The 26,207-nt window shown below is 43.7% G+C and overlaps 4 protein-coding genes across 6 annotated transcripts in view; 1 reads left to right on the forward strand and 3 right to left on the reverse strand.

Moving 5' to 3' along the window:
- svep1 (sushi, von Willebrand factor type A, EGF and pentraxin domain containing 1) overlaps positions 1-9,549 on the forward strand; it is a 160,847-nt gene extending 151,298 nt beyond the window's left edge. For 2 of the 3 annotated variants that reach the window (XM_054747696.2, XM_015946779.3), the window contains 12 exons: positions 33-2,746; positions 2,815-3,049; positions 3,148-3,303; positions 3,741-3,804; positions 4,379-4,552; positions 4,621-4,797; positions 7,159-7,341; positions 7,974-8,144; positions 8,548-8,643; positions 8,711-8,806; positions 8,975-9,068; positions 9,274-9,549. In XM_054747696.2, coding sequence (XP_054603671.2) covers positions 33-2,746; positions 2,815-3,049; positions 3,148-3,303; positions 3,741-3,804; positions 4,379-4,552; positions 4,621-4,797; positions 7,159-7,341; positions 7,974-8,144; positions 8,548-8,643; positions 8,711-8,806; positions 8,975-9,068; positions 9,274-9,304 — 4,191 coding nt within the window. In that variant the 3' untranslated portion in view covers positions 9,305-9,549. The remainder of the gene's footprint in view (positions 1-32; positions 2,747-2,814; positions 3,050-3,147; positions 3,304-3,740; positions 3,805-4,378; positions 4,553-4,620; positions 4,798-7,158; positions 7,342-7,973; positions 8,145-8,547; positions 8,644-8,710; positions 8,807-8,974; positions 9,069-9,273) is intronic. The other variant, XM_015946780.3, reaches the window with a different exon arrangement.
- Positions 9,550-9,587: 38 nt separating this feature from the next.
- Positions 9,588-12,235, reverse strand: txnb (thioredoxin b). Its single transcript, XM_015946786.3, has 5 exons — positions 12,076-12,235; positions 11,396-11,500; positions 11,112-11,171; positions 10,496-10,561; positions 9,588-9,961 (listed from the first exon to the last, which is right to left on the reverse strand). The coding sequence occupies exons 1-5, from the start codon at positions 12,097-12,099 to the stop codon at positions 9,899-9,901; spliced, it is 318 nt and encodes a 105-aa protein (XP_015802272.1). The 5' UTR covers positions 12,100-12,235; the 3' UTR covers positions 9,588-9,898.
- Positions 12,236-13,410: 1,175 nt separating this feature from the next.
- Positions 13,411-16,887, reverse strand: LOC107377268 (prostaglandin reductase 1). Its single transcript, XM_015946778.3, has 9 exons — positions 16,739-16,887; positions 16,116-16,265; positions 15,993-16,038; positions 15,856-15,915; positions 15,064-15,231; positions 14,664-14,937; positions 14,337-14,442; positions 14,136-14,254; positions 13,411-14,056 (listed from the first exon to the last, which is right to left on the reverse strand). The coding sequence occupies exons 2-9, from the start codon at positions 16,219-16,221 to the stop codon at positions 13,946-13,948; spliced, it is 990 nt and encodes a 329-aa protein (XP_015802264.3). The 5' UTR covers positions 16,222-16,265; positions 16,739-16,887; the 3' UTR covers positions 13,411-13,945.
- A 2,918-nt stretch (positions 16,888-19,805) lies between these two features.
- Positions 19,806-26,008, reverse strand: LOC107377267 (thioredoxin). Its single transcript, XM_015946777.3, has 5 exons — positions 25,879-26,008; positions 24,120-24,224; positions 23,683-23,742; positions 23,537-23,602; positions 19,806-20,163 (listed from the first exon to the last, which is right to left on the reverse strand). The coding sequence occupies exons 1-5, from the start codon at positions 25,900-25,902 to the stop codon at positions 20,101-20,103; spliced, it is 318 nt and encodes a 105-aa protein (XP_015802263.2). The 5' UTR covers positions 25,903-26,008; the 3' UTR covers positions 19,806-20,100.
- Positions 26,009-26,207: the final 199 nt, after the last annotated feature.

Genomic DNA, 26,207 nt, shown 5'->3' on the forward strand with positions numbered 1-26,207 from the left:
ACTCATCAAATAAATATAAACGTCCTTCTCAGGTCAAAGGTCGATTCACTTTCAACAACAAAGTGACGTACGCCTGTAACGCGGGCTACAGGCTGATCGGTAGACCAGAGCGAGTTTGTCAAGCCAACAGGCAGTGGTCCAACCACGACCTTCCCACCTGCGTTCTCCTGACCTGCCAAGCCCCTCCTGACATCGTTCATGGACACTACAAAGGCTCTGAGTTCCAGGTGGGCTATAAAGTGGAATATGTCTGTGATGAGGGTTATGAGCTGGCTGGAGATGGAGTCTGGACCTGTCTCAAGTATGGGAAGTGGGATAAGACGAAACCGCCACGCTGCTCTCCTGTCCGATGTCCGGAGCCTCCGTTAGAGGAGAACCACCTGGTCCTGAAGAGCCTGGACTCTGAATCTGGAACAGTGGAGCTATCCTGTGAAGATGGTTATATCCTAGAGGGGGCTCATGTTCTCCGCTGCACCCCGTCTCAGGAGTGGAACGACACCTTCCCGGTGTGTAAGCAGGTGTTTTGTGGACCACCACCTGAAGTGGCATTTGGTAGCGTGTCCTCTGCCTCCCCTCCTTTCTCCTTTAGCTCTGCGGTGACGTACACGTGCGTGGGTGGATTCACGTTGCGAAAAGATGCTTCTGTGACCTGTCTCACCAGCGGGCAGTGGAGCACACCTTACCCGGAATGCATCCCTGTGGAATGTCCTCAGCCTGTGGAGATTTCCAACGGGATTGTTGACGTCCAGGGTCTGATGTACCTCAGCAAAGCCCTGTACAGCTGTAAGGCTGGGTACCACCTGGTGGGGAACGCCACAGTCCTCTGTGGGGAAAAGGGACTCTGGGTGGGCGGGGTGCCCTCTTGTCGTCCAGTCGAATGCTCCATCCCAAAACAAATAGCCAGTGGGAAGGTGGTTTACAGAAAACTCCAGTTTGGTCACAGTGCTACTTATTCCTGTCGCCGCGGTTACCGTCTCAAAGGCCCCCAGGCCCTCAGGTGCCTTGCTAATGGAGAGTGGCACTCTGATCCACCTGCCTGTGTGCAGATCTCCTGCAGTCCACCCCAACCAATAGAGAACGGGTTCGTAGAGGGCCAGGACCACAGCTTTGGGGTTACCATCTTCTATAGCTGTTTTCCAGGTTTCCAGCTACTGGGCCAGGATCATCTAACCTGCGAGGAGTTTGGCTGGTCCAGTTCGGTCCCCGTGTGTGTGCCCTCAGATTGTGGGCTGCCTCCTCACGTTGACTTTGGGGATTACATCAGGGTGACAGAGTATGATCCTCCTCCTAAAGACTCTGTAACAGCTTCTGTCCTGGACCTGAACTTCCTTCACCAGACAGTGATTGAGTACCGTTGCCACCTGGGTTACAACATCAGCAGCCACACCAGGCTGGTGTGTCAGGAGGATGGGAGATGGAACGGGACAGCCCCGTCGTGTCTTCCAGCCGAGTGTGAGACCCCGCCCAGTCCGGAGCACGGCCGGCTGAAAGTGACGGACTCTTCTCTTGGCAGCGTGGTCAGGTATTCCTGCGAGGACGGGTACCAGCTGGTGGGGGAACCTGTGAGGCAGTGTTTATCGGGTCAGCTGTGGTCCAGCGACGCGCCGGTCTGTCGACCCGTTTCCTGTGGCGATCCAGGGGCCGTCGCTAACGGGACCTCACACGGAGGAGAGTTTGTTTATCCCGAAGTTTTCCACTTTGAATGTAACCCCGGCTTTGTCCTGAGGGGCAGTGACACCATCGCCTGTCAGGCAGACGGAAGATGGAATGGGCCCAAACCAGTTTGTGATCCAGTTTCCTGCGGCCCTCCCAAGCTGCCTGATGATGTCAGCAGTGAAGGTAAAGACTACACCTATAATAGTGAGATCAAGCTGACGTGTCCACCCGGTTTCCTCCTAAAGGGGACGTCTAGAAGTGTTTGCCAGGCTGACGGCTCCTGGAGCCACGAGACCCCCTACTGTGTCCCAGCCCTCTGTGGGAGACCCTCTCCGGTAACCCACGGCAATGTGTTGGGGTCACAGTTTGGCTACAACAGCAGGGTTAAATATGAGTGTGATGAAGGATACAGGCTCAGTGGAGACGCTACACTTGTTTGTCAGTCCGATGGACTCTGGGACAAGGCCCCGCCTCGCTGTGACATCATCAGCTGCGACCCTCCTGAGGACATAAGTCACGGCTTTGTGAACGGCTCCAGCTTCAACTACAACGATGTGGTGGAGTACGTCTGTTTCCATGGCTACCAGGTGGTCGGGGATCCCGTCCTGCAGTGCTCCTCTCAGGGCACCTGGGTGGGCTCCGTTCCTCGATGTCAGCCCTGTGTGTGCCCCCCACCCGAACTCCAGTTTGGGAGGGTTATCGGGGATGGTCGCGCGTGCGGGAACCAAGTCCAGTTCCAGTGTGACGGCGGCTACAGACGTCTGGGTCCTGCTCAGGCACTGTGTGAGAGAGAAGGAGTGTGGAGTCCCGGGGTGCCCGTGTGTAGCAGAGGGAGGTGCAGCGTCGCCCCACCTGTGGTCCAGAACGCCGTCTTACAGGGGGGCGTGGCGCCATTCCCTGACACAGTCACATACAGGTGTCGACTCGGCTATCTCCTGAAGGGGTCCCCACACCTGTCCTGTGGTCGAGATGGTAGGTGGGCAGAGCCCCGACTGCGATGTGAGCCCGTGAGCTGTGAGAAACCACCTATAGTAGCTCACGCTGAGGCGGAGGGAGACGTCTTCACCTTCCCAAGCCAGATCACATACAGGTAAGTAGTTCCTTCTTTGGTAACATCTTCATAACAAACAGGTTTTACCTGCATCTCCTCCTCTCCAGGTGTGAAGACGGCTACGAATTAGCCACACAGATGTCTTCTCTGTCCTGTCAGAGTGACGGCACCTGGTCCAAACACATCATCCAGTGTCGTCCCACCCCCTGCCGATTACCCGGCAACATATCCACGCCGCATCTGGTGATCAGCGCCAAGGAGCTCACGCCTGTTGGGGGCACCATCACCCTCTCCTGCCCCCCAGGCTTCTACCTGCAGGGGGCAGCACTGGCAGAGTGTCAGGTAGGAAAAAATGAAATAACGGTTAACTGTTATGGTTGCGTGATGAAAAACTCCTGCATCTGGACTCAATAATGTATCTTTATGTGTTTTCTCATAAGACGGGAGGAGGCTGGGCTCCAGACATCGTCTCTGTTTCCTGTGAAGTGGTGGTGTGCGAGAAACCTCCTCCTCTTCTTCACGGGGTAGTCGAGGGCGACAGCTACAACTATGGAGACTTCATCCTGTACTCCTGCCTCCCAGGCTTTGAGATGAAGGTGCTCATCACGCTGTGATTTAATAAATCCTTTACTTATTCAAAAATCCTACAAAAACTACTGCAATTCCTTTATTTTTATTTTTTCCAACACAGTTCCGCTGTTTTAAAAAGCCAGCCGCTGCCCCTTTAACAGCGGGCTCCCTTCTCTTAGCTAATGACTCACAGTCAGATTACAGAAAATCACATGACTTCAACTCAGCAATCAATGGGCGGGGAGTTTCATAGCCAGAGGAGAGTGCTGAGTCACCGTTCCTGAGACACATACTGTGGGAGCCTGTTTAGCGACATAAGTGCTTTTCCCTCTCAGAGAATGAGCTGCAGGCTTCAAACCCTCTCAGCTCCATGTGCATGAGAGTGAAACATTAATATCGCTGACTTTAAACCTCCAGGTTGATGTGCTTCTCATCACCTCTCCCCCTCTTCCTCATTCCTCAGGGCGACTCTGTTCAGACCTGTCAAGGAGACGGGACGTGGAGCGGCACACAGCCCGTGTGTGTTGGTAGGTTTGTGTTCACCTGGAAAAGTTCCAGAAAAAGCCTTTATGTAGTCTTGGGCTCTTTTTTCTGGGTTAATGTTTCGTGGCCTGAAAAGAACGTATCGGGTGAAGAGGCAGACAGGCCCAGGTCTGCAGGTCAAACCCCGCACAGACAAACACAAATAAAGCTTTCTAAATATAGGTCCTAGCATTATTTGGGCCAAAGACCTTGACAGAAGGATGTGTTAGCGCTCTGGATTCATGTTAGGAATGGCTATGACACCAAATTCTAGCTCAAGATATTTAAAATTGAGTCAGATTTTAACAAAAATAGCATCATCGTGCTTTTTACCTTTTGGTGGTCATTGATTAAAAAGAAAAGAAGCATGTTGTCTTCGTACTTTGAACCAATCTTGTGCAAAAAATGACAAAAATGGATGATTTTAGAAAGAGCAGAAAGTCAGATTGCTCTAAAACATGACGAACACATCTTATTGTCAAGAGTGAAATATAAACAAATTACATTCTGCACGCTCTCAGTGTCTTTTACCAATCAGATCATCTCCACGCGTTTTGACACACACGCTTTTGTCTGCAGTCTCCGTGCATTCCTGTGGACCTGCTCCTTCAGTGAAGAATGCTCAGCTGCAGGCGACGGGAGACCTGACCAGCATCGGTTACCTGTGCGGCGCCGGGCTGCAGCTCGTCGGCCCAAAGACTCTCACCTGTCTCTCCAACGGCTCCTGGAGCACCCCGGTGCCCACCTGTGAAAGTAGGAACCATCACCTTTAGATCCCAACAGCCTTTCATTCGCATTAATTTCATCGTCATTTTTATCAGCGGTCAGAGGCTGCGAGGGTCCCGAGCAGCTGCTGCACGGTAAAGTTCAGGAGCACAGCCTGAACACGGGACGCGCTCTGGAGTTTCAGTGTGACAAAGGCTACGGCCTGGTGGGGGAACGTCTGGTGGTGTGTATGGGAGGACACACCTGGAGCTCCTCTTTCCCCACCTGCCGAGGTGAGGAATGCTTACACACACACACACACACACACACACACACACACACACACACACACACATTTTTACGCCTGTCTTTTGGGCTCCTGTTCAGGGGCGGCGTTAGGCCCGGCTACTTGGGCTGAAGCCCCGGATGTTTAATGGAAAGTCCCGGATCTAAATCGCGGTTGTAACATGCAGTACCAAAGTCCAACAGAGAGGGAGCATCTGGCAGTAGTTTGTATACAGCCTGCCTGAGCCTCCACCACTGAAGAAGAAGCCCTTCAGCAGCCGGCTTCTTCTACAGTCTCTGCCTGAAACGCATGAGTGAAGATGGACATAAGGATGTTTTTTAGACAAAAAGTACTGCGACAGAACCCCAGCTTTGATGAGACTGGTGTTGACTCAGGTTTGTGGGTCTTATTTGAAAATATTTGTTGTGCTGCTGGTTTGCCTAAAGTTAGCTTACCATCAGGTAAAGTTGTTGGAGAAATAAAGGGAATATTTACTATCATCTCACACTAAACACTAACAGGAACAATACTCTGCACTGAATATGCTTAATATGTAGCTTCAGATTAAAAATTATGTGGTACAAGACAAATATATATGATGTTGACTAGTGCGTGTCACGTGCGTGTGCGCGCGTGCGTGTGTGTGTGTGTGTGTGTGTGTGTCAAGCCCCGGATCTTCTTCAGTCCTAAATCCGCCCCTGCTCCTGTTTAGCAACAGCTGCTTTTTCACAAACACACAGTTTTGCAACACCAACTAACAGGAATCAGACAGTCACCACGTCTTAACTGATTCCTTTAAATAGATTTTCACAACCTGATAAAAGCTCCAAACACCAGCTGGTTCGTTTTAAATCGGTAATCTTTTTTTCTCTATACACTCTGTTTTTGTTGCTCCAGTGAACAGCTGAATAAACTGGTGGCTTTCAAGCAGATAACAGAATACCTCTCACAAAACTGTCTGCTTGACCCTTACCAATCTGGGTTCAAAAAGGGCCACTCCACTGAAACTGCTCTGTTAGCAGTGACAGAATCCTTAAAAGAAGCTAGAGCGACAGGCAAATCCTCAGCGCTTCTCCTGCTCGACTTATCGGCTGCATTTGACACTGTCAACCATGGCTTCCTTTTGTCCACACTCTCTACCATGGGCATCACAGAGAAAGCACACGCCTGGTTTGAATCGTACCTCAAAGGATGATCATTCAGTTTATCTTGGCTTGGACAATCCTCTACCGTGCACCATTTTGCCACAGGAGTCCCCCAGGGCTCTGTACTAGGACCTCTTCTCTTTGCCATGTACACCACCTCACTGGGTGAGATCATTCGATCACATGGCTTCTCCTACCACTGCTATGCAGACGACACCCAGCTCTATCTGTCATTTCCACCGGACGACCACACTATCTCAGCACGAATATCAAACTGTCTCTCTGACATCTCAAAATAGATGAAATCCCACCATCTCCAACTCAACCTCTCTAAAACTGAACTACTTGTCATCCCAGCAAAACCATCCATAGAACACAACATCTCAATCCAAAATGACTTCCTATCTCTGGCTCCTTCAAAGGCAGTTCGAAATCTGGGTGTTGTGATTGATGAACACCTGAGCTTTAAAGATCATGTTGCCTCTGTTGCTCGTTCATGCCGCTTTGCGCTGTATAACATACGAAAGACCAGACCATACCTAACACAACATGCCACCCAGCTCCTGGTGCAATCTACTGTCATCTCCCGCCTCGATTACTGCAATGCCCTTCTAACTGGTCTTCTAGGCTGTACTGTGAGACCTCTTCAAATGGTCCAGAACGCAGCGGCGCGTCTGGTCTTCAATCAGCCAAAAAGAGCACACGTCACCCCTCTGTTCATTGAGCTCCACTGGCTACCACTAGCAGCACGCATCAAATTCTAATTGCTAACACTAGCATACAAAGTCCGAGATGGTACGGCTCCCATCTACCTGAATCCTCATGCAAAGGCTTACGTCTCGGCCCGGCCGCTCCGGTCATCACAGGATCGTCGGCTAGCAGTGCCTACACCACGCTCAGGACAATCCAGACTCTTCTCATGCATCGTTCCACAAATGTGAAATGACCTACCAAGCACTACCAGAACAGGAGCTTCCTTTTCAATTTTCAAGAAACTCCTGAAGACCCTGCTCTTCAGAGAGCATCTTCTTAACTAGCACCCTCTCTGCACCCGTCCCCCTCTCTACTGTCCACTCCTTGTTCCCTCTTATTGTTGTTGTTAGCCTCAAGGGCAACATGCCGATTATCACTTGTAAGACGCTTTGGACTAAAGCGTCTGCTAAATACATAAACATAAACATAACCAGCGTAGAGTTTACATCCATGGTTTCTGTCCCCCACAGCAAAGTCCTGTCCACCTCCTCCAGGCTGGAAGGAGGACATCAGCAGTAACAGATCCCAGCAGGAGTTTCCTGTTGGACGCTCGATCCGTGTTACCTGTCCCAGGGGGCAGCAGGTGAAAGGGAGCGGCACCATCACCTGCAGGCCTGACCAGACCTGGAGTCCACTCAGTTCTGTGTGTGAAAGTAGGCATCGTCTCCAGCACTATGATGACATCGCTATTAGTAGATATTTATGTAATCAGATCATGTGTCTTGCTTCACATTTGTATAAAAACAGCGTACACACCTCTGCATGCTCCTATCATGCCTCTCACTGTTGCACGGTTGTTTGTTTTTGTCTCAATGGGCTTTATTCCAGTGTATGTGTGTGTATGTGTGTGTGTGTGTGTGTGTGTGCATCCTGTGTGCTACACTAATTACAGGCTCCTACATTACTCCTATGGTAACCTTTGTGTCACACACTTTGATCTCTCTTTAGCTCAAGGGAGCTGAATATTTACCTCCCGTTGCCATGGCACCTGTCTGGTATTTGCATGGCATTTGTTCTCCTGCACGCACGTTTAACCACGTTCTTTTATCCTGAAGAGAATCCTCACCACGACACGGCAGTGGCACCTTTGATTCATCTGAGGATGTTGCATGAGGATCAAAAGCTTCAGGGGTGACGAGTAATGCAGAGTGGGAACGCTACTACACGAGAAACCTACAGAAATGTTTCAATTTTTTATCAGAAAGTTTTATTTTTAAATCAAAAACAGGCAGCAGTGTGGTTTAGTGAGTAACCCATGGGCCGATGCGTTTGGGCTGTTGTGCAGGGGTGTCCTGCGGCGCCCCCCTCCACGTGGCCAACGGGGTGGTACGGGGGGCCGTGTTCCAGTTTGGGGACGTGGCCACCTACTCCTGTTTTGGTGGCTACACCATGGAGGGCGTTGGAAGGAGCAGGTGTCAGGAGAACGGCACCTGGACGCCGCCGCCCGCCTGCAGAGGTAGAGAGAACAGTGACGGGACACCCCCTCCTCCTCTGAGGACACTTCCTGCTCTAACCGACTGTCTCTCTTGCATCATGCAGCTCTTTAACTCTGCTGTCGCTTTCCTCCAACACTTTAAAGACAAACTTTATAAACATTTAAATGACCTCTCAAAAAGACACAGATGGATTTAATCTGTTTTTAAACGAGAATCTGTCAGATTTGAGATGAAATCCAGACGTGGGTGCAGGCATGTCTTAGAACAGCATGACTTTGTTTTTACGTTACATGTTCAGAGTTTTCTGCTGCGTGTCATTTAGGCTTCTGCACGTGTTGCTTCGTGTCACTCATCTCCCTTTTAGACAATTATCTATGTCTTTCTGATTTTACTGGAGTAAACGTGGTCCGTCTGCCCCCTCAGCCGTGTGTTGGCTGCAGTGCCACAACGGAGGCGTGTGTCAGCGGCCCAACATCTGCGCCTGCCCCGAGGGCTGGATGGGTCGCCTCTGTGAGGAGCGTAAGTATGGAAACTTTGCATGTTCCGGTCACCTTTGAGACGTGTGTTGACTGGTTTGTTTCAACAGCTATCTGTATCCTGCCGTGCCTGAACGGAGGCCGCTGCGTAGCCCCCTACCAGTGCGAGTGTCCCACCGGGTGGACGGGCACCCGCTGTCACACTGGTGAGGTTTTTTCTGTTTTATTACTTTACGGTCTTGGTAGGAAACCATTTTCACTTCAGTCAACACCAGAGTCACTTCCTGGTGATTGGGATGAACCATAAGAGAACACTTCCTCTTGAATATCACACTAATGGAACCAAAGGTGATGCTTGTGTGTGTTCCCGACAGCTGTGTGTTCATCGCCGTGTCTGAACGGAGGCCGGTGCATCCGACCTAATAGGTGCAGCTGCAGTCCAGGCTGGAGTGGACACAACTGCTCCAGGTGATTCCACGCCGTAGTTTAACAGAATGCCATGTTTTAGTTTGTCGTAATCTTTCTCAACTTAAGCAAATTTATCAGTTTTTGTCCTGACACAAATCATTTCAGGCAGGAGGCACCATACTCAAAGCTAGAATTTGTGACCAACTTCAAATCTTTATGCCAAACTGATGTGACGCCATAAAATGTCTTAATCCTGTTTTTGCAGGAAGAGGAAATCCGTGTACTACCACTTCTAAGGGTTCCACTCATCAGCACACGTAACATCTATGAAGGAACTTCTTGCATTTTTAAAGTATCTGTAAACCATAACTCATCTCTGGAGAACACAGGAACCAGTTTGTAAAATAAAGCTGTATTTTTTCCATATAAACAGTATTAAATGTTTGCTGCTATATACTTGTACTATGTGTAAAAACTTGATGTGATGGTCCAATGTAGATGTGTAAACTATTCACGTTTTTAATAAAGCTTTAAAAAGCCACTGAATCCACTTCTGACCTGTTCAAATAAGTGACAAAGTCCCGGTGTTTCATCATTTAATCCATCTTACTGGAAACAAACCAACAGGCGTTCTCAGGTGATGCATCAGCATACAGAACAGAACCAAAGTCTTCATATTGAAGGTTTGTGTTCCATCAATAGTTAGGAGATTAAAAGTACACACACTGAGCTAAAGGGACTTTGTAAGGCAGAGGGGAATAAATTATCGCCCGTGTGAGGTAATAATGATTAACAAACAGGAAATGCTGCTCAGGTGTGCTGAGAAGGTAATGGGTGACTGGGTCTTTGTACAATGTGGTTATGTGTAGGTTGGTCCCAGACACGTTGGTCTACTTCAGTTCAGCCACTTTGGCTTCAAGTGTGTCCTTGTTAGCACCGGAGAACTCATGCACCTGTGAAATGAGAGTGAGGGGGGGGTTACTACTGCAGGATTAAAAAATAAACACCTGTGCAGTGCTAAGACAACACTTCATTAGTTCTGCTTTTATTTAAAAACAAAATAAAATATTGGCTACAACAGCAAATCTGCAAGACAAGCCAACTTAACCCAACATAGTGTAGCTATAAATATATTGTGGAGACACTAAAAAGGAGTGGATCTCTCACATCCGTCCAATAACCTCTGCTTATGACACGGTTCAGTTAATAAATAAATAAAAACTGGACATCCAGTTGCCATCTCACTGAACCACCACTGCTGCTGCTGCCTTACACACTCATGCAGTGTGCAACCCATGAGAGGTCCTCGGTTTGCAAGCAGGTTTGATAATTCTGTGCTTCATTGCAGGAGAAATCGGTGCATCCTAGTGTGGAATTTGTGTTTTTCATCTGCAGTGTGTGCAGGTTTCTGTAGCCAAGACTGCTTAAACTGGTTAAACTACACAATAGCTCAGGCTCACTCACCACCTCCAAGCATTAGGACTCACCTTCTTTCCATTTTTGTAGAAATGGAATGTGGGCATGCAGCTAATACCACAGGAACTGCTCACATCCTGAAGGAAAATAAATAAGTCAGTCACTGTAAGGAAGAAAACCAAATCTACTACATTACTTTCAGTACTGAACAGAGAGGGTACAGTTAGCCACACCCTATTTGCACACTTTAATCCATTTCAACATTTAAGATCTTCCAGAACATTAGGTGTGAGTTTAGACTCAACACTACATAAACTATTCAGACAGTTGCCACTTTTAATCACGTCAAGCTTATCAAGTCTATAGAAACTAGCTGGAAATTCAATCTCTCACCGTCAAAGGTTTCAACTACAAAGCTGAAAAAAAGTGGTTTCCATGATAATATTTCACAAGGCAGCTTTATTTATATAGCACATTTCAAACACGGGGGGCAACTCGATGTGCTTTACAATTAGCACCAAGTGGCACACGAAAAGTAGAGAAAACATCCACATAGAAGAGGTGCTTATTTAAGTTATAGAAATTAGGAATCATCGCAACAAAACTCAGAAAAATTACAACTTTCCCAGCTGATTACATTTCTGCTGTTTACAAACATCTACAGGAAATAAGATATGCAACACGTACTTCTGCCTCGTCCACATCCACCTTCACGAAAATTACGTCTTTGTGTTGCTCCGCCATTTTCTGCAGAAGAAACAGAAATTACACAAACAACCGTCAGCACACCTTTGAAAGGTACTCTAGTTACAGAGAGCTATCGGCTTCCTGTAGAGAAGTAGCTGGTAAACAACAGTTGCCTTGGCAACAAGTCCTGATCATAACCCGGATATTGGCTGCATGTAAACGTACTCAAGTGTGTAGTATGACCTAGTTTCTAAATGAATGAAAGACACACTCCATGTGCTCACATCAACATGTGGACCGATCATTTTGCAGGGCCCACACCACGTAGCAGTGAAGTCCACCACCACCAGCGTGTCTCCCGCTTCCTGAAGGAGCTTGTCGAACTCCTCCTGCAAAGACAAATAAGGAAGTTAGTCAAATAACATGATATTAGCTTGCCAGCTAGAAGCAAGTCAGATCAAGCCATTACTACGCCTTTACAAGTACCATTTTCGCCCTCGCATGGGACGTCCTGAGAGGGGGTTGTGGAAACGGACGAGGCCTAATGGATGTAGAAGCACTTTAAAAGGTTGTTTCGGTCGATTTAAAGGCAGCTTAATAGTTTTGACCCTCATCTCTGGGTTACTAACTAGTTTAAAGGTGTGAAACGACTGGGAGTCAGCCAGAGCCATTGTTTAAACGTCGACAACGTGTCGGCACGAGCTACATTTCAAAGCCGTTTCGCTCATGGTGTGCCTTTTTTGGCACAACACCAGCTCGTCATCGTTCCGGGACGTGTTAATGTGTTTACGGTGTATTATACATAGTCATGGTCCCAGCTAAACACTGGTGGATCGGTTAAAGTGGTCACGAGCGGGAAAAGAAGAGGCGCGAGGCTCGTTGGCTAGTAAAACCGTCACGCCCAAGAGAACCGAAAACTGAGCCGGAGAACCGGAAAATGGACAATAAATACGCAACAACTTACCTTGTTTTTTATTTCTCTGACCATGATGACAGCTTGTGAGCGATAGTTCCACGCTGGTAGAGAACGTAACACCTAGAAGGGTTGAAAACGATGTGTCCGTAATAAGCACGCCGAGATTTTATTAGCTCTCGTTGTGGCTGGTCCAGCCCACAGCGGAAGTCCCGCTCTTGTTTTGGTGTACAAAATAAAAGTTTATAAATCATTACCATGAAAACAAGACTTTCCAAGGTGTCCACGATAGCAAAACGCTCTCCTTGTGACATGTGGGTTCTCTAATTTTTTTTATTCAATACATTATCCAACAGAAAATAGTCATTTTTGGACATTTATTTTGAATATTACACTAAAAATGTTAAAGACTTTTTAATCGCACATACTTTTACTAATTGATTAAATTACATTTGTATGTTGCACGTTATGTATAACAGTTTAATTAAAAATAAAATAATTATTTAATCGTTTATCATTAAATAAATACATTTGTAAACAAAGCAATGTTGGTTATTTTTAACGCATTGTTTATGATTTCATGTAAAAACTAATTGAGTTGTGACATTATATTACAACTATGCATAAAAAACTACTGTAACAGAGCTTAAACAGCGAATCAAGTCATAATGACTTGACACATTCTCGGTTTACCTTAAAGAACCGAGTAGCACAGCTCAATTTTGCTGCAGCAGCTCCTATAATAGCGCCGCAAGATCATTATGTGTACGGGACGTGCCTCAGCGTCATTGCGTCAGCGGTATTTTTATATATCATCTTTATTGATAGAAAAATAACTTACATGCCATTTGGTTATAATACTAAACAAATAAAAAAATAACACATTTTTGTCATCAAATGTGTTGAGTTTCATATGATTTAGATGAGTGCATAATATCAGAAGCAAGCAGGTGGAATTTAAAAAATATAATCTGATCGGAAATTAATCCAAATAAAACATAAGTTAAGATCATATCAGAATATTTAATTAGATGTTTCTTATAAAAAATGTGTTCAAATTTCGATATTACAGAAAAGAGATAAGGGGCCACATCTAGATAGTTTAAATAAATGATTGAAAAATCTGTTATAATTTATATAACACCTTTCAGACCTTCAATAAAACCAGAAACCTTAACAATAATTGAGAATTTCCCCCAAACTTCACTACTGTTGAATTCATCTCGAAAGCAGGTTTACTGATAAAGACCCTCTGGTTTTTTGCTCTTATGCTTTAATGTTCAAAAAGAGGTCTTATAGGATCTTATATGAAGATATTAATGTTCAATGGGTTCACCTGTAGCAGATATACCATATGCTAGTAACCGTGATGAAGTACAACACAGGTGAAAGATACAGAAAGAATCATTTATTTTCTATACAAACACATCCTTCAGTTATTTGTGTTAGTATGCAATGTAGAAATACTACAACAGTACACAGACTGCTTTTTGAGGTATAGGCTGGAGAATCTGGGAGATTTATATGTAGTTGTGGTCCAGGTACTTAGCAGAAATAATGTTCTTATATGTCTTGGATTTTACTAGCCTGGCAAGCCAGACTAAATACATGTATTATTTAGTCTGGCCATGCTCCATTGACGGCTCTCGGTTGTGGGGCGGGTTCTACCGTTCTTTCAAATGATCTCCGCATTCCACTGGACATTCTTTGCAAAGCAAGAATTTGGTCTAGTTCACTAGGCTAGGATTTTACTGCTTTATTAAAATGAAGTAATGCTGTAAATCCTATGTGTGTAACACAAAGCTGTTCTATTGCTACATCCAGTACATCACAGAAACTGGGTAAAAAACCTAAAACATCACAATGATACGATCCTTCTTGGAGCGTTTTATGGTTGTTTCTCCGTTGTGTTAGGAGGACATCAGACTGCGATGATGGCCTTTCCGATGTTTTCTCCCTGCAGCATCCCAATAAAAGCAGCTGGCATTTTTTCAAATCCCTTAGTGATGTGCTCCCGACACTGCAGCTTCCCCTGCAGAGGCAGAAAAGACAAATCAGAGTAATCGCACTAATGCAGGAAGACGGGAATCCTGGAACCGTTCCAGCAGTACCTCTTTAAACCACGCCATCAGCCTCTTGAGGCTTTCAGGGTGTTTGTGTTGCCACCTGCCCTGCATGAAACCCTCCATCTTTAGCTGCTTGAAGATCATGGTCAGGTGTGGGTACGGGCCTGGAAATAAAATGACAAAAAAAACATGTTTACTTTGTATTCTCCTGTTCTAAAAGGTCACGAGTAAGTCGGGTGGACATACCGGTTTGAGGTGTGCTGTCGTTGTACACAGAGATGCTTCCGCACACGGCGATTCTTCCAAAGTTCTTCATGTGTTGAAGGGCAACTGTTGAAAAATAACCTCCAACCTAAAAACATTACAGCCCTCTGTTAGTTGAATTTTAAAAAGTAAAAACAGAATAATACCCATGTCTTTGTTTTTAACGGATCTCTGGTGCCCCCTAGAGGGCAGCAGCAGGTCAAACAGGAGCAGACTTGCAGATGCAGATTTTAAGAAATCGGTGCAATTTCTTTCTTTATTTGGGTTAAAAATCTTTTTTTTACAAATAAAAACAAAAATATAGCTTACGTTTTCAAACAGGCAGTCATATCCATCAGGCGAGGCTTTTCTCAGAGCTTCGTCCAGGGAAGCCACGGTTTTGTAGTTGAAAGCCTCGTCAAATCCGAGCTCCTTCAGGTAAGCCACTTTAGCATCAGAGCCAGTTGAACCCACCACCTTACAGCCTTTGATCTTGGCTATCTGTCCCACCACCAAGCCCACAGCTCCAGCTGCAGCGTTCACCAGCAGAGTCTCGCCCTCCTGCAGCCCCAGGACCTCTTCTATCCCGTACAACGCCGTCAGTCTGCAGACAGACAGAAACGTTTGCATCCAACTCAGGGAATCTGTTTTAATCTCCATAAAAAGTCTGTTTAACTGGTGTATAATCAGCCGGTTTCAGCTTTAACAAATATTTGACATTCTCTTCTACCCTGGCATGCCAATGGCACCCAGAGCCAGAGACAGTGAGACATCCTGCGGCCAGTCAGGCATGATGGGAGTGAGGCCGGTCCCGTCGGAGACGGCGTGGGTTCTCCAACCAAAATTACTCAGAACATGGATTCCCACGGGAAACGCTGGGTTCTTACTTTGGATCACCCTACAGGGAAACAAGAAACAATGAATTGGGAGGTGTTTTGTAATAATCTAAAGATTTTTGAAGTTTAGAAAACACTTGCAATGATTTTGTTCAGCTGTGCAGGAGCAAACCTGTTTGCAGACTTCCTGCTTTATCATATATGCAAAAGTTTGTTATAAAAAACAGCTGAAAGAACCTGATATTAGATCTTTAATCGGTTAATGACGTGCGGTGTTCGTCAGTCACATAATTAATCTATAAATTTAAAATACATCTGATTGTTTAGCTCATTAAATGTGAAGCACAGAATCAGGTTTAGGGAATTGCCAGCATGTTTGTTTGTGTTTGGTTTCCAGACGACGGCACATCAACCATGAGCCAGATGTTTTCTGCCTTGTGGTCGACTTCAAAATGCAATAGAATAGGAAACACGTGGGTTTAAGATGGGATCTAGTTCATCAACAAAGCAAAATGGATTTCAAGTCAGATGGTTCAGCCAAGAATGCTTTTATGTTTGTTGCTGCTCTTGTGTCAAAGTTGGGTAATTCAAGGCAGACGCAGGTTGTGTTCTGTCTCAGTAAACACCAGGCACGCATGACGCATCAATACAGACTAAAGCGTGTGTGTGGATGTTGCTTTCCTCACTTGGACACTTGAGTTCCGATCATCCGGTCTCCTTCCTTCATCCTGAAGCTGCAGAAAGCCCTGGAGAGTCCAAAACCTAACATCAGAACCCTTCAAGGCTCTGAAAACAACACTGTAATAATGACTCCGTCACCAACCTCATGTATGGATCCACACTGAGATAAACGGACTCCAAAAGTACCTCTGAAAGTAAATATAATTTGCTTATAGTTTACCAATCATGCCAGACTTGGATCACTCCTTTAAAATGGTTCTCTTGCCTCCATCTTTAGGCTCAGGGAGCTCCTCCACCTCCAGTTTGAAGTCGCTGTCCTTCGGGACGCCGTCGAAGAGCTTGGTGAGAATCCATGACTTAGCCTGGACCATGTTTATGTTTATGTCCTCAGGACGCACAATATGGCAGAAAATACCTGGAAATGCAACAAGCATTATTCAGTCAACCATATCAAGGCTTTTTGGATGCTTCTGAGTTAAAAACAACATTGTGAGTCATTTATTTGTAGCTTCATCCTGTCGTGGAAAAATGAATTAATAAGTTGTTCAGTCATTTATTTTTCTATATTTTAGAGAGACTAACCTAAACCTGCCTCCATACATAGTCATAAAGCAATATTTCCTTTATTACTAATTACACCAGATTCGTTAAAACATCACCAAGTTGAACATTTTCCTGTTATAATTAAGACCAAAACAACACTGCAGTAACAAAATAAGATCGACAACAACACAAAAGAGGAACTAGCTAATTTTATTGTTCGAACAATAAACAAAGACATGAATAGAGGAGGAAATGTGAGGAGAGTACTTCCTCCGGCGGACCGCTACACTTCCTTCTGTCCGTAAACGGAGTAAAAGTGACTCGGATGTCTTTTTAGAGACTTACCGTTGGCTTCAGCCCACAAAACCAAACAACACAAGCTGAGGAAACTTTCCCAGAGCCTGGAGAAGGAGCTGATGGAGGAGACGCCAGGAGACGCGGGACGAACGTCAAATCTGATTGGTTGAACGTCTAGCGCAGCTGATGACGTCGGTGTTATCCGACTGCTGTTGTTAGCGTAGCTTTTAAGCTAGCTATAGGACCAAAGGAGAAAGTGATGGGAATTCCGGCTCTTTTTAGAGAGCCGATTGTTTTGGCTCAGCTCACCAAAAAGAGCAGACTCTTTCGGCTCCCAAGTGGCTCCTCAGATTTTCTGTTGCGTAGAGTACATTTATAACCAAAATAATGCAAAACTATATGTAAAATGATTTTCTAATGTAAAAAATGCAATATATCAAATATTGATCATTTCTATGGATTTAATAACTGAACACTTTAAGAAATCTCAACTTTCCGACTGCTGGCGCTCATTTTCTCACCGTCTTTGTCGCACTCTCCTCTCTCTCGCTCGCCTTTTTCCTCCTCCTCATTCCCTCTCGTCTCCCTCCACCCGCACGTGCTCTGCTGTGTGTCTGAGTCTGATCCTCCCCTCTTCCCCGCCCCTACTGCTCTGTGTGTGGACAGTCTGGACACGCAGTTACACATGTTGACCAAACGCCTGTAGCGTTCACCAAAGCAAGCGGGGAGCGGGGAGGGGAGGGGATGGCTCCTGTCGTTCACTTCAAAGAGCCGGCTCTTAGAGCCGGTTCGTTCCCGACCGACACATCACTAATATGAGAACTCTGGAGCTCCGTGGAGCCTGTTGTTGTGTCCACACTCAGCTCATGTATAATGTACTCACGGTGAAAAGATAGAAAGAACAAACAAGACACATACAGTAGATCATTTTAAATCACTACCGTTTTCTTTTTACCTGACAAGAACAACATGGAATACATGTACGAATACCACAAATAATAACGATGGTTCAGGTGAAATTAGGGCAAACGCGTCACTCCAAAATACCGGCCACGACATAAAAAGTAAACATGGCTGGTCAAAAGACGCCACAGTGACAGTAGGAATCTGTGTAACCAGATTATTTATATTCCAAAGTAAGTTAATAAACTCTGGCTTGAATGTTTAAATGATCTAGTGTTTATGTTTTATTTTATTAAGACATTAAACTAAGACTTAACAACAGAAGATGAGGAAAAGAGAAATACTTTTAAAAAGCTAAGGCTTGTGCAACATAGTAAAATAACTGCAGAGGGCAGTCTTTAGCAGCAATGATGCTTTCACCTTCTTAGAATTAAACTAAACCTGTGTGTCAACTCTCCTTTGCTCTGATGCTGCAGATGACACACCGTACGGCTCAGTTACGCATCATTTTATAGATTCCTGTTAAATCCATTTAAACCTCGCATGTGCGCCACACCTGTCTGACTTGAAACAATCACATGCAACCTTCTAAAAATGTAACTAGGTAGAAATGCAGGCATACATCAAGGTCAGAAGCTTCAGCTTGAATTATTTGCTCCAGAAACTTTTTAAATATATTTTTATGCAACAAAATACAATAAAAAGACCACACATGTTTAAAACACTTTTAGACATTTATTTATACAGTTTATCAGCTAAAAAAGTTGATTTTCGTGTGACTTGCTCTTTAAAAATTCATCAAAACTCTGGCAGATGGCTCCACTTCTTTCAAAATAGACGAAACACAGATTAGATTTTGTTTAATTAGGTTTTACAACAAAAAAAAACACATGAAAACACCTGATAATAGTTATTTAAAGGATTAAATGTACTGTTTGATAAAAGGTCACTTAAAATTGTTGTGTCATTTAAAATGAACGTGAGCTCCAAGCAAATCTTTTTTCTTTGTCATTTAGCTTTTCTGTTTCTGTCGTTGCTCTGTGCAGCACATGTGGTTTTCTGATTTACACTAAAGGCTGAATGCCTTTTCTACTTTCAGAAAGTACCAGTAACACAATCAGACAAATTCATCTTCCATTTACATGGTTGTCCATTCATGTTTTCACTTCCAGCAAATAGTCTGCTCCCGCTGCCACGTCCAGCTCTGTTGCACAGCTGTTATAGGTACTTACTACACAACAGTTTACAATGCGGGTTCCCTTATTAACATTCCTAAAGTTGTTACCTATTACGTATCCTTAGGACAAAGGACCGGGGTGCTTAATGCATTACTTAATATTAAAATTAGGCAGTTGTTAATACTTTATTTAATAGTTCATTAATGCTTAATAATGCACAGAACGTTAATAAAGGGACCCGTATTGTAAAGTTTTGCCTATTTTTCTTTCTGAGGTACAGTACAGAATGTTTTTATTCTATTAAAGTGACAGTGTGTATTTTTTAGACTGATGTTTTCCACCTGTTCTCCCCTCCTTGCAGCTCGGCGCATCTGTCTGATCGCGGCTTCTGTTTGCTGTGGGGAATGCCGGCTGTTTCTCCCTGCAGCTCGGCGCATCTCTGTCTGATCGCGGCTTCTGTGTGCTGCGTGGGCTGCCGGCTTGTGGAGCTCTGGGATGGAAACCTTTCCACCCGGTTCTCCCCAGCGGCAGCTCTGCGCATCTCAGACCGCAGCGGCGCTTGTCTGCTGTGCGGCTGCCAGCTTGTGGAGGTCTTGGAGACCTCTGTGTTCTACCCGGTTTTACCCAGCGGTCAGCCCGGCGTATCTTTGACTCAGAAGCTCTGGTGTTGTGCACAGTTAACTCCGGTTGTAGCTAGGTTGCTACCTCCGTTAGCTTAGCTCCCACCTCTGCGTTAGCTTTGGGTTAGCCAGGGTTAGCTTCAGGTTAGCTTGTAGCTAGTTCGACCGGGTGTCGTCAGTCGATCCCAGCCTTACAGCCCAACCCTCAGCTCCTCCTCTCTTCCCTTTTATGGAATTGTCTGGGCTTGACGGAACCTGTGACATGGTCAAAATGGCGGTGGTGGCCACCTCCCATTTGGCCTCAAAAAAGTGATATTGGAGCCTATGGAAAGGAGATGTCCATATATTAATGTCGATGGTTTTAACGTTGTAAATCTGCAACGCCTGCCTCCAGAGGGTTAATAAAATACAAAGTGAGAGTCATTCATTTATTATTTCCACATTATTTAAAACAAAACCTACAGAGGTTCTCAGGTGATCTGTCCATTAGCATACAGCATAAGGCTAAAAGTTTTAACCAGACTGAAATTTGATATTTAGCCAAAAGTTAAGGAAGTAAGAAGTGAGACAGCAGGTTTTTGTCAGGTAGTGACTATTGCCTGTGTGGGATAATAATGATTATGCTGCTTAGGTGTGTTCAGTTGGGTAACAGGTGACTTTGGGGTTTGAATAATGTGGTTATGTGTAGATTGGACCCAGACTCTTTAGTCTATTTGAGTTCTTTCACTTTGTCTTCAAGTTCCTTCTCATCTGCACCAGAGAACTCGTGCACCTGAAAGACAGGAGGAGAAAAAAATGACTGCAAAAAAGACTAAAAACTGAACAAACTTGTGCTGAATTACACAGCAAACTGTACATTATCATTTCACTTCCCCCTTATTCTCCACAATGTAAAATAACCACATTATTAATTTGTGATATTAAAATCTAAATCTAGTTCTTCTTTTAAACATATTAATCTAAGAGTTTGTGCTCTTTAATGTTTTGTATTTTCACGTTTGTACACAAATATGAAAATGTTGAGTAAAACTAACTAAAGACGTTGGGAAAATTCTTAAAAAGTCAGCACAAAATACATGGGGCTCTCACAAGTATGGAGTTGAGCATTTTTAACACATAACCTAGTGGGTTGTGGTTGGCACTAAATGCATTATGAATTTTTTACTGTGTGCTTTTCATCAAAAATTATTACTGTATTGACCCAAATATAAGAAGACCCCCCTTTCCAAGACTAATCTTCAGGAAAAGACCCAAAAAATATCACTTTTTAAATAAACTATTTTTTATTGAAAATTTGTAAACAAATACTGAGCAAAAATACTATTTTAATGCAAACTATCAGAACTTTGCTGACGCGTAAAATCAAAAGTCAAATGAGGCTTTTATTCAGACGCCCTCTGCCTCACTCACTCACTCACTCACTCACTCACTCACTCACTCTCATTCTCACTCATGCTGCTGCAGTCCCGGTGTACCATCAGATCGCTACACCTGCCGACTCCTCCCAGAACGTCATCCTCACTACCATCCAATGCATCCATGCATGCAATGTTTGACGCCTCTGATGAACTGACCACCGTCATCTTAAAATTAGCATCATGACTCTGCTTTGTAGCTTGTTAACTTGCCCCACTTTAGTCCACTCTGATCCAGACCTCTGTCTCCATTTTTTTCTCCTGTTGAGAACACACAGCCTGGCGCCCTCTGCTGTTATGGCCATGTAACGACCCCCAGACAAATATCAACATGTGTAAATGCTTAAACCCCGATTATAAAACGACCCCACATTCTAAAATTATTTTCAATGAAAAAAGCCTTGTCTTATATTTGTGTCAATTCGGTACTTTTATACATCCTCACATATTATTATATATAATAATACTTTGGTTCTGTTGAAAAACTCGCAAATCCTGTCATGCCTGGATGTAGGGATGGGTACCTTTGACATTTGAATCGATCCGGTACTAATTCCCGGTACCTACGAATCGATACCGGTACTTAACAGTACCAATTTTTGATACTTTTGAGTGTTTATTATTTTAATTATCTTTTATAATTAAATATATAATTTTCTCAATATATAACAATATTTGATATATATCACGATAAAGAACATTCAACTGTTTGTATTTTAACATCGTCCTTGTAGTTTTATAAGCTGATAATTAAACTGAAGCAAACATCTTTACTGTGAACTAAATTTACTGTGTATCTTCATTCCTTTTGCCATTTGATTTTTCCTACTGGGAAGTTAGAATTTCAGAGGAGAAAGCAAACGCACCATTAGCTGATAACAATGGTAGCAATGGAAGCTAACATACCAAGCTGACGTTATCTTAAACAGTTTATTTAGCTGCTGGAGCAGATTAAAACGATGATGCCTCACACTTAGATCGTTGTCACTGGTTTCGTCTTCACCTGTCACATTTAGTAAAGTGAAGCCAAACTTTAGAGCGCGTTCATGTTCTTCTAGTCGGGAATTCGGAGTTCCGAGGAGAAAGTGAACGCACCATTAGTGGAACGGAAGCTAACATATCAAGCTAATTATATTTACCTACCGGAGCAGATTAAGATGAGGATGTCTCACTTAGATCGTTGTCGCTGCTTTCATCATCACCCAGTTACCCATCACATTTAGTGAAGTGGACCCAAGCTTTAGCCTGCGTTCTTTCTACCATGCTGCTCTGTTTACAACTGGTTCGCAGTGAGCGACGACATAACGCTCTTGCGCATGCGCAGCTGTCTTGGCAAGTTCTCGTTATGATGGACGGGTACCGAAACGAGGCACCGTTTGAAATGACGTGAATCGGTGCTCAGTCGGTACTATGGAATTCGGTCGGTACCTTAAAAATTACAGAATTCGGTACCCATCCCTACCTGGATGACAGCTTAGCTCATCTTTCAGAGGACCAGAGATGCGAGTTAACAACGCTCATCCAAGAACACTTGTTTATTTAAAGATGTCCCTTCTCAAACTACGCTCGTACAACACGATGTGAGAGTTACAGATACGAAACCGATCAAGCAACATCCTTATAGGACTAATCTCCTTTTTTTCTCTTTTTCTGCAGGTCTAGAAGCAGATTCTTCATTCATTATTGTTTATTTTTGTGAACGTTTTGTTACCCGACCTCTTCCTTTCGACTCCCCCATTTCTCTTTCATTTCTGACTCTGTTTCCGTTAGGATTTAAAACAACCAAAAATATTGCTAGTAAAGTTTTGGTATCAGGTGAGGCATTTATAGCAGAAGCTATAATGCTCCACACGTGAGAATAAAACTGTAAGGCTTGTTTTTGGCACTCAGACATCAATTCTGAAAAAAAAAGTTGATAAAAATGCACCATAACAATGACTACGTCCCTCTTCCGCCTTTCTAAAAGGAGAAAAACTTACAACCCCCAGCCAGCTGCTGAGATGGCAATCTGTTTCAAAATAGCTGTCCCTCTAACGTGATTGAGATTGATCATTGGACTGTTTTGTGAATATTTCACTTTAAAATTCTTACATACTGCACCTTTAAATAAAGATAATCTGATTTTGTTAAATAAATCCAGCATTGTACTTACGTTTTACAACTTAATATTGTTAAAACATATTTAAAGAATGCAAATTTCTATTTACATAAGCCAGTTTAGTTCAGTCAGAGACGAGTTATGCAGTGGAACTAAGCGGTAGCTGCGAATGACTAATCAGACCCATTCTAAATGTATTCACGGGACACACAGAGAGACACTAACTGCAGAAAGCAGCAGAAACCGTAATTAAAACAGTAGAACGCTGGTGTGAGGTGTTTTCCGTGGATGTCCTTCAATGCTACAGTATCTCCGACTCCCCCACCGCTACAATGACACATTGCCTTTTTGATACGTGTGGGCTACCGTAGATGCTACTCTGACCTTCGTAGCCCAAAGGAGTTAAATGTATTCATACACAATGGATTAGACTTTCAATAAATTGAAAGTTTTTGCAAATATTATATTAGCGCAGCTTGAAGCTGAACGTTAACTTAAACAAGGTTTTTTAAACATTGCAATACCTGCTAAAAATGTAAGACAAGGCGCTCACCACCAAACAAATGCTGCAGAGCTGTGTGTAAATGAGCTTTTGAAATCAAACATGTTCTTCACCAAGTATTCTGACTCACCTTCTCTCCGTTTTTGTAGAATTGGAATGTGGGCATACATCTAACACCACAGGCACCACTCACATCCTGGAACAAAGACAGAGAAAACACTCTGATTCATGTATTTAACTATTACAAGCTCTGAAGTAAAAGTCAAGTACACTTACTCTTGCAGCATCCACATCCACCTTCACGAAAATCACATCTGCGTTTTCATTTGCCAGTTTCTGCAAGACAGCCTCTCAGCATTAAGGAAAGTTTCACATCATATCTACTGAAATTTTAGAGAACGTTTCAGTTACAAAGAGCTTTGAATTTTCTTATGGAAAAGGTGTTGGCGAACGTTAGTTGCTTTAGCAACAAGTTCCATCTCCAAACAGATGCTCCAGCTTCAGAAACTCAGGACAACAGACTAAATACACTTGCCGTTATTTCATATTTTCTCCCGCATAATCTCTAGTCCAGGATTTTCCCCCTTAAAGGTTCTTGTCCTGATCTTACAGCGTGTTCTGTGTCCATTTCACAGTGTGTGGTATGAACTAGCTTCAAAATAAAGGAATGACTCAGCTAAAGGTTGAGCCAAATGGCGTCAATCATTGGTTACCTCGAATAATGGAGCAATATACACGCAGGGGCCACACCATGTGGCTGTGAAGTCCACCACCACCAGCTTATTTCCTGCCTTTGACAGCAAAGTGTCGAACTCAGCCTGAAAAATAAAGGAGAAAATTTACTATGAGACTGGGCAACCAACATGGGCGTCATTTGGGGGGATGGGGCAGGGGGTACATGCCCCTCCCTCCAAAGTCAAGTTTTGACCCCTGGAATTTTCACCATCTAAAAACAATATTATGCCATATTAAATAGACACTGTTTCCATTAGAACATACTGTTACCCCCTCCCCCCCCCCCTCCCCAGTTCAGTCACACGTAGGAGACGGGAGGCAGAAAGGAAAGCCTGTAGAGGGAAAAGGTGGTGCTGAAAAGCTGCTAAACAAAATTACAGATGTTTTCTGTGGAATTCTCCTTCGCAGCACCAGATGTTATCCAGCAACATGACTGATCGAGTCAGCTTCAGGTTCTGAAACAGGCTAAAAGGTGATTCTGACTAAATGGTGACCACCTGGTGCATGTTAATAAGCTGTAGTGCGGAAACAACATAGAGACTGCTCAAATCTTGTTCCAAACCACAACCTCAACCACTGGAATTCAGTTTGGGAAGCTTCAGTCAAAGAGATATTTTTACTATTGCACCTCTACCAACAGTCCATTATTCTACATCTGTTAATTTAGTAAATATATCTTTTTTTAAACCATTTTCATCCTTCTGCTCATAAGTAAAATATATGTAGGTCAGGAAATCATCCTCAAACATGACAATGTCTGTTTGTCCAACTTGGCCCAACCTGTTCCTGCAATGACACACACATTCATTTGTCAGGCCTCCTAGTTTCTCCCTAACTGCCCAGAATAAAAAAAAAAAACTATTTTGCAGCACTTTCTCTCAGTTTCTCCAATAAAAAAAATCAAATCAAATCAAATTGCTTTTATTGTCACGTCACATGTGCAGGTACACTGGTACAGTACATGTGAGTGAAATTCTTGTGTGAGAGCTTCACAGCAACAGTTGTGCAAAATACAATAACGTAAAAACAAACAAAATATAAAAACGGCTAATCTAAGTAATAATATATATAGTATTTAAGGTATATACATTCCTAAATGTGTGTGCTAAGTATTTTATTTTTTATTTTTCTACGTGTGTGCGTGTGAGTGTGTGTATAATGTGTACATACATATTTAACAAATGAATAAGTAAACAATAAGATAAGAGATATAAAATGTACAGAGGTTGGTATGTGCAAAACTGTGGCATTAAGTACAGTATGGAGTGTGTAATGTTGGAGTTTCAGTAGTGAGGGTGAGGTGTCTGTGAAGTGTTCAGCAGTCTGATGGCCTGATGGAAAAAGCTGTCTCTCAGTCTGCTGGTTCTGGACCGGATGCTGCAGAACCTCCTTCCTGATGGAAGTAGTCTGAACAGTTTATGGCTGGGGTTATTATTTATTAATTATTTGAAGTTAGTGATGAAACCTTGATTGTTCATTGATCCTTGTCTGTGTTTTACTGTTGATCAGCTTAAACTCCAAATTGGCTCGAACTATCTCTCGACAAAGTCATGAATTCTAATGTTAGACAGAGAAACCCGTTTGCTGAAATCACCAACATATAAATAGGTATTTTTCGAGAGTTGCCATATTGATTATCGGATTTGAGCTGCCAAAACTACAGCTGACAAGCTGCGCGCGCGCTCCCGCCGGCAGTAACGCCAAATGAAGCTACACAATAATAACGAAGTAACTTACCTTATCTTTAATTTGTTGGACCATGATAACAGCTTTGTGAACGTCAGCAACAACTGGAACGATAGAAGTGTGTCTTTGGTAAACACGGCCTGATTTTAAAAGCGCTGCTAAGTTGGTCAAACCCACAGCAAAAAGAAGGCGTGTTCTTCACTTAACAAAATAAAAGTGTTTAAAAATAGAAGTGAGTAAAAATATCCTTGTTGCTACCTTTTAAATTCATTTTGAAAATAGCTCTATTTCTTACAAGCCTACTGATTTCTATACATTTTTGCTGTCATAATTAATTAACACCGGGTATGTAATATTTATACCAGTTTGCTTTTGAGAAG

Source organism: Nothobranchius furzeri, chromosome 2 (assembly GCF_043380555.1).
Source record: "Nothobranchius furzeri strain GRZ-AD chromosome 2, NfurGRZ-RIMD1, whole genome shotgun sequence".
NCBI classification, from domain to species: domain Eukaryota; kingdom Metazoa; phylum Chordata; class Actinopteri; order Cyprinodontiformes; family Nothobranchiidae; genus Nothobranchius; species Nothobranchius furzeri.

Excerpts from the sequence above, each read along its gene's own strand:
- txnb (XM_015946786.3), bottom strand. The coding sequence starts at position 12,099 with ATGGTCAGAGAAATAAAAAACAAG. Across the intron at positions 11,501-12,075 it reads TCAGAGAAATAAAAAACAAG|GAGGAGTTCGACAAGCTCCT; the intron begins GTAAGTTGTTGC and ends TTGTCTTTGCAG. Across the intron at positions 10,562-11,111 it reads TGGATGTGGACGAGGCAGAA|GATGTGAGCAGTTCCTGTGG; the intron begins GTACGTGTTGCA and ends ATTTTCCTTCAG.
- LOC107377268 (XM_015946778.3), bottom strand. The coding sequence starts at position 16,221 with ATGGTCCAGGCTAAGTCATGGATTCTCACCAAGCTCTTCGACGGCGTC. Across the intron at positions 16,039-16,115 it reads CCCTGAGCCTAAAGATGGAG|AGGTACTTTTGGAGTCCGTT; the intron begins GCAAGAGAACCA and ends ATTTACTTTCAG. Across the intron at positions 14,443-14,663 it reads ATGACTGCCTGTTTGAAAAC|GTTGGAGGTTATTTTTCAAC; the intron begins GTAAGCTATATT and ends TAATGTTTTTAG.
- LOC107377267 (XM_015946777.3), bottom strand. The coding sequence starts at position 25,902 with ATGGTCCAACAAATTAAAGATAAG. Across the intron at positions 24,225-25,878 it reads TCCAACAAATTAAAGATAAG|GCTGAGTTCGACACTTTGCT; the intron begins GTAAGTTACTTC and ends TTTATTTTTCAG. Across the intron at positions 20,164-23,536 it reads TCTACAAAAACGGAGAGAAG|GTGCACGAGTTCTCTGGTGC; the intron begins GTGAGTCAGAAT and ends CCTGTCTTTCAG.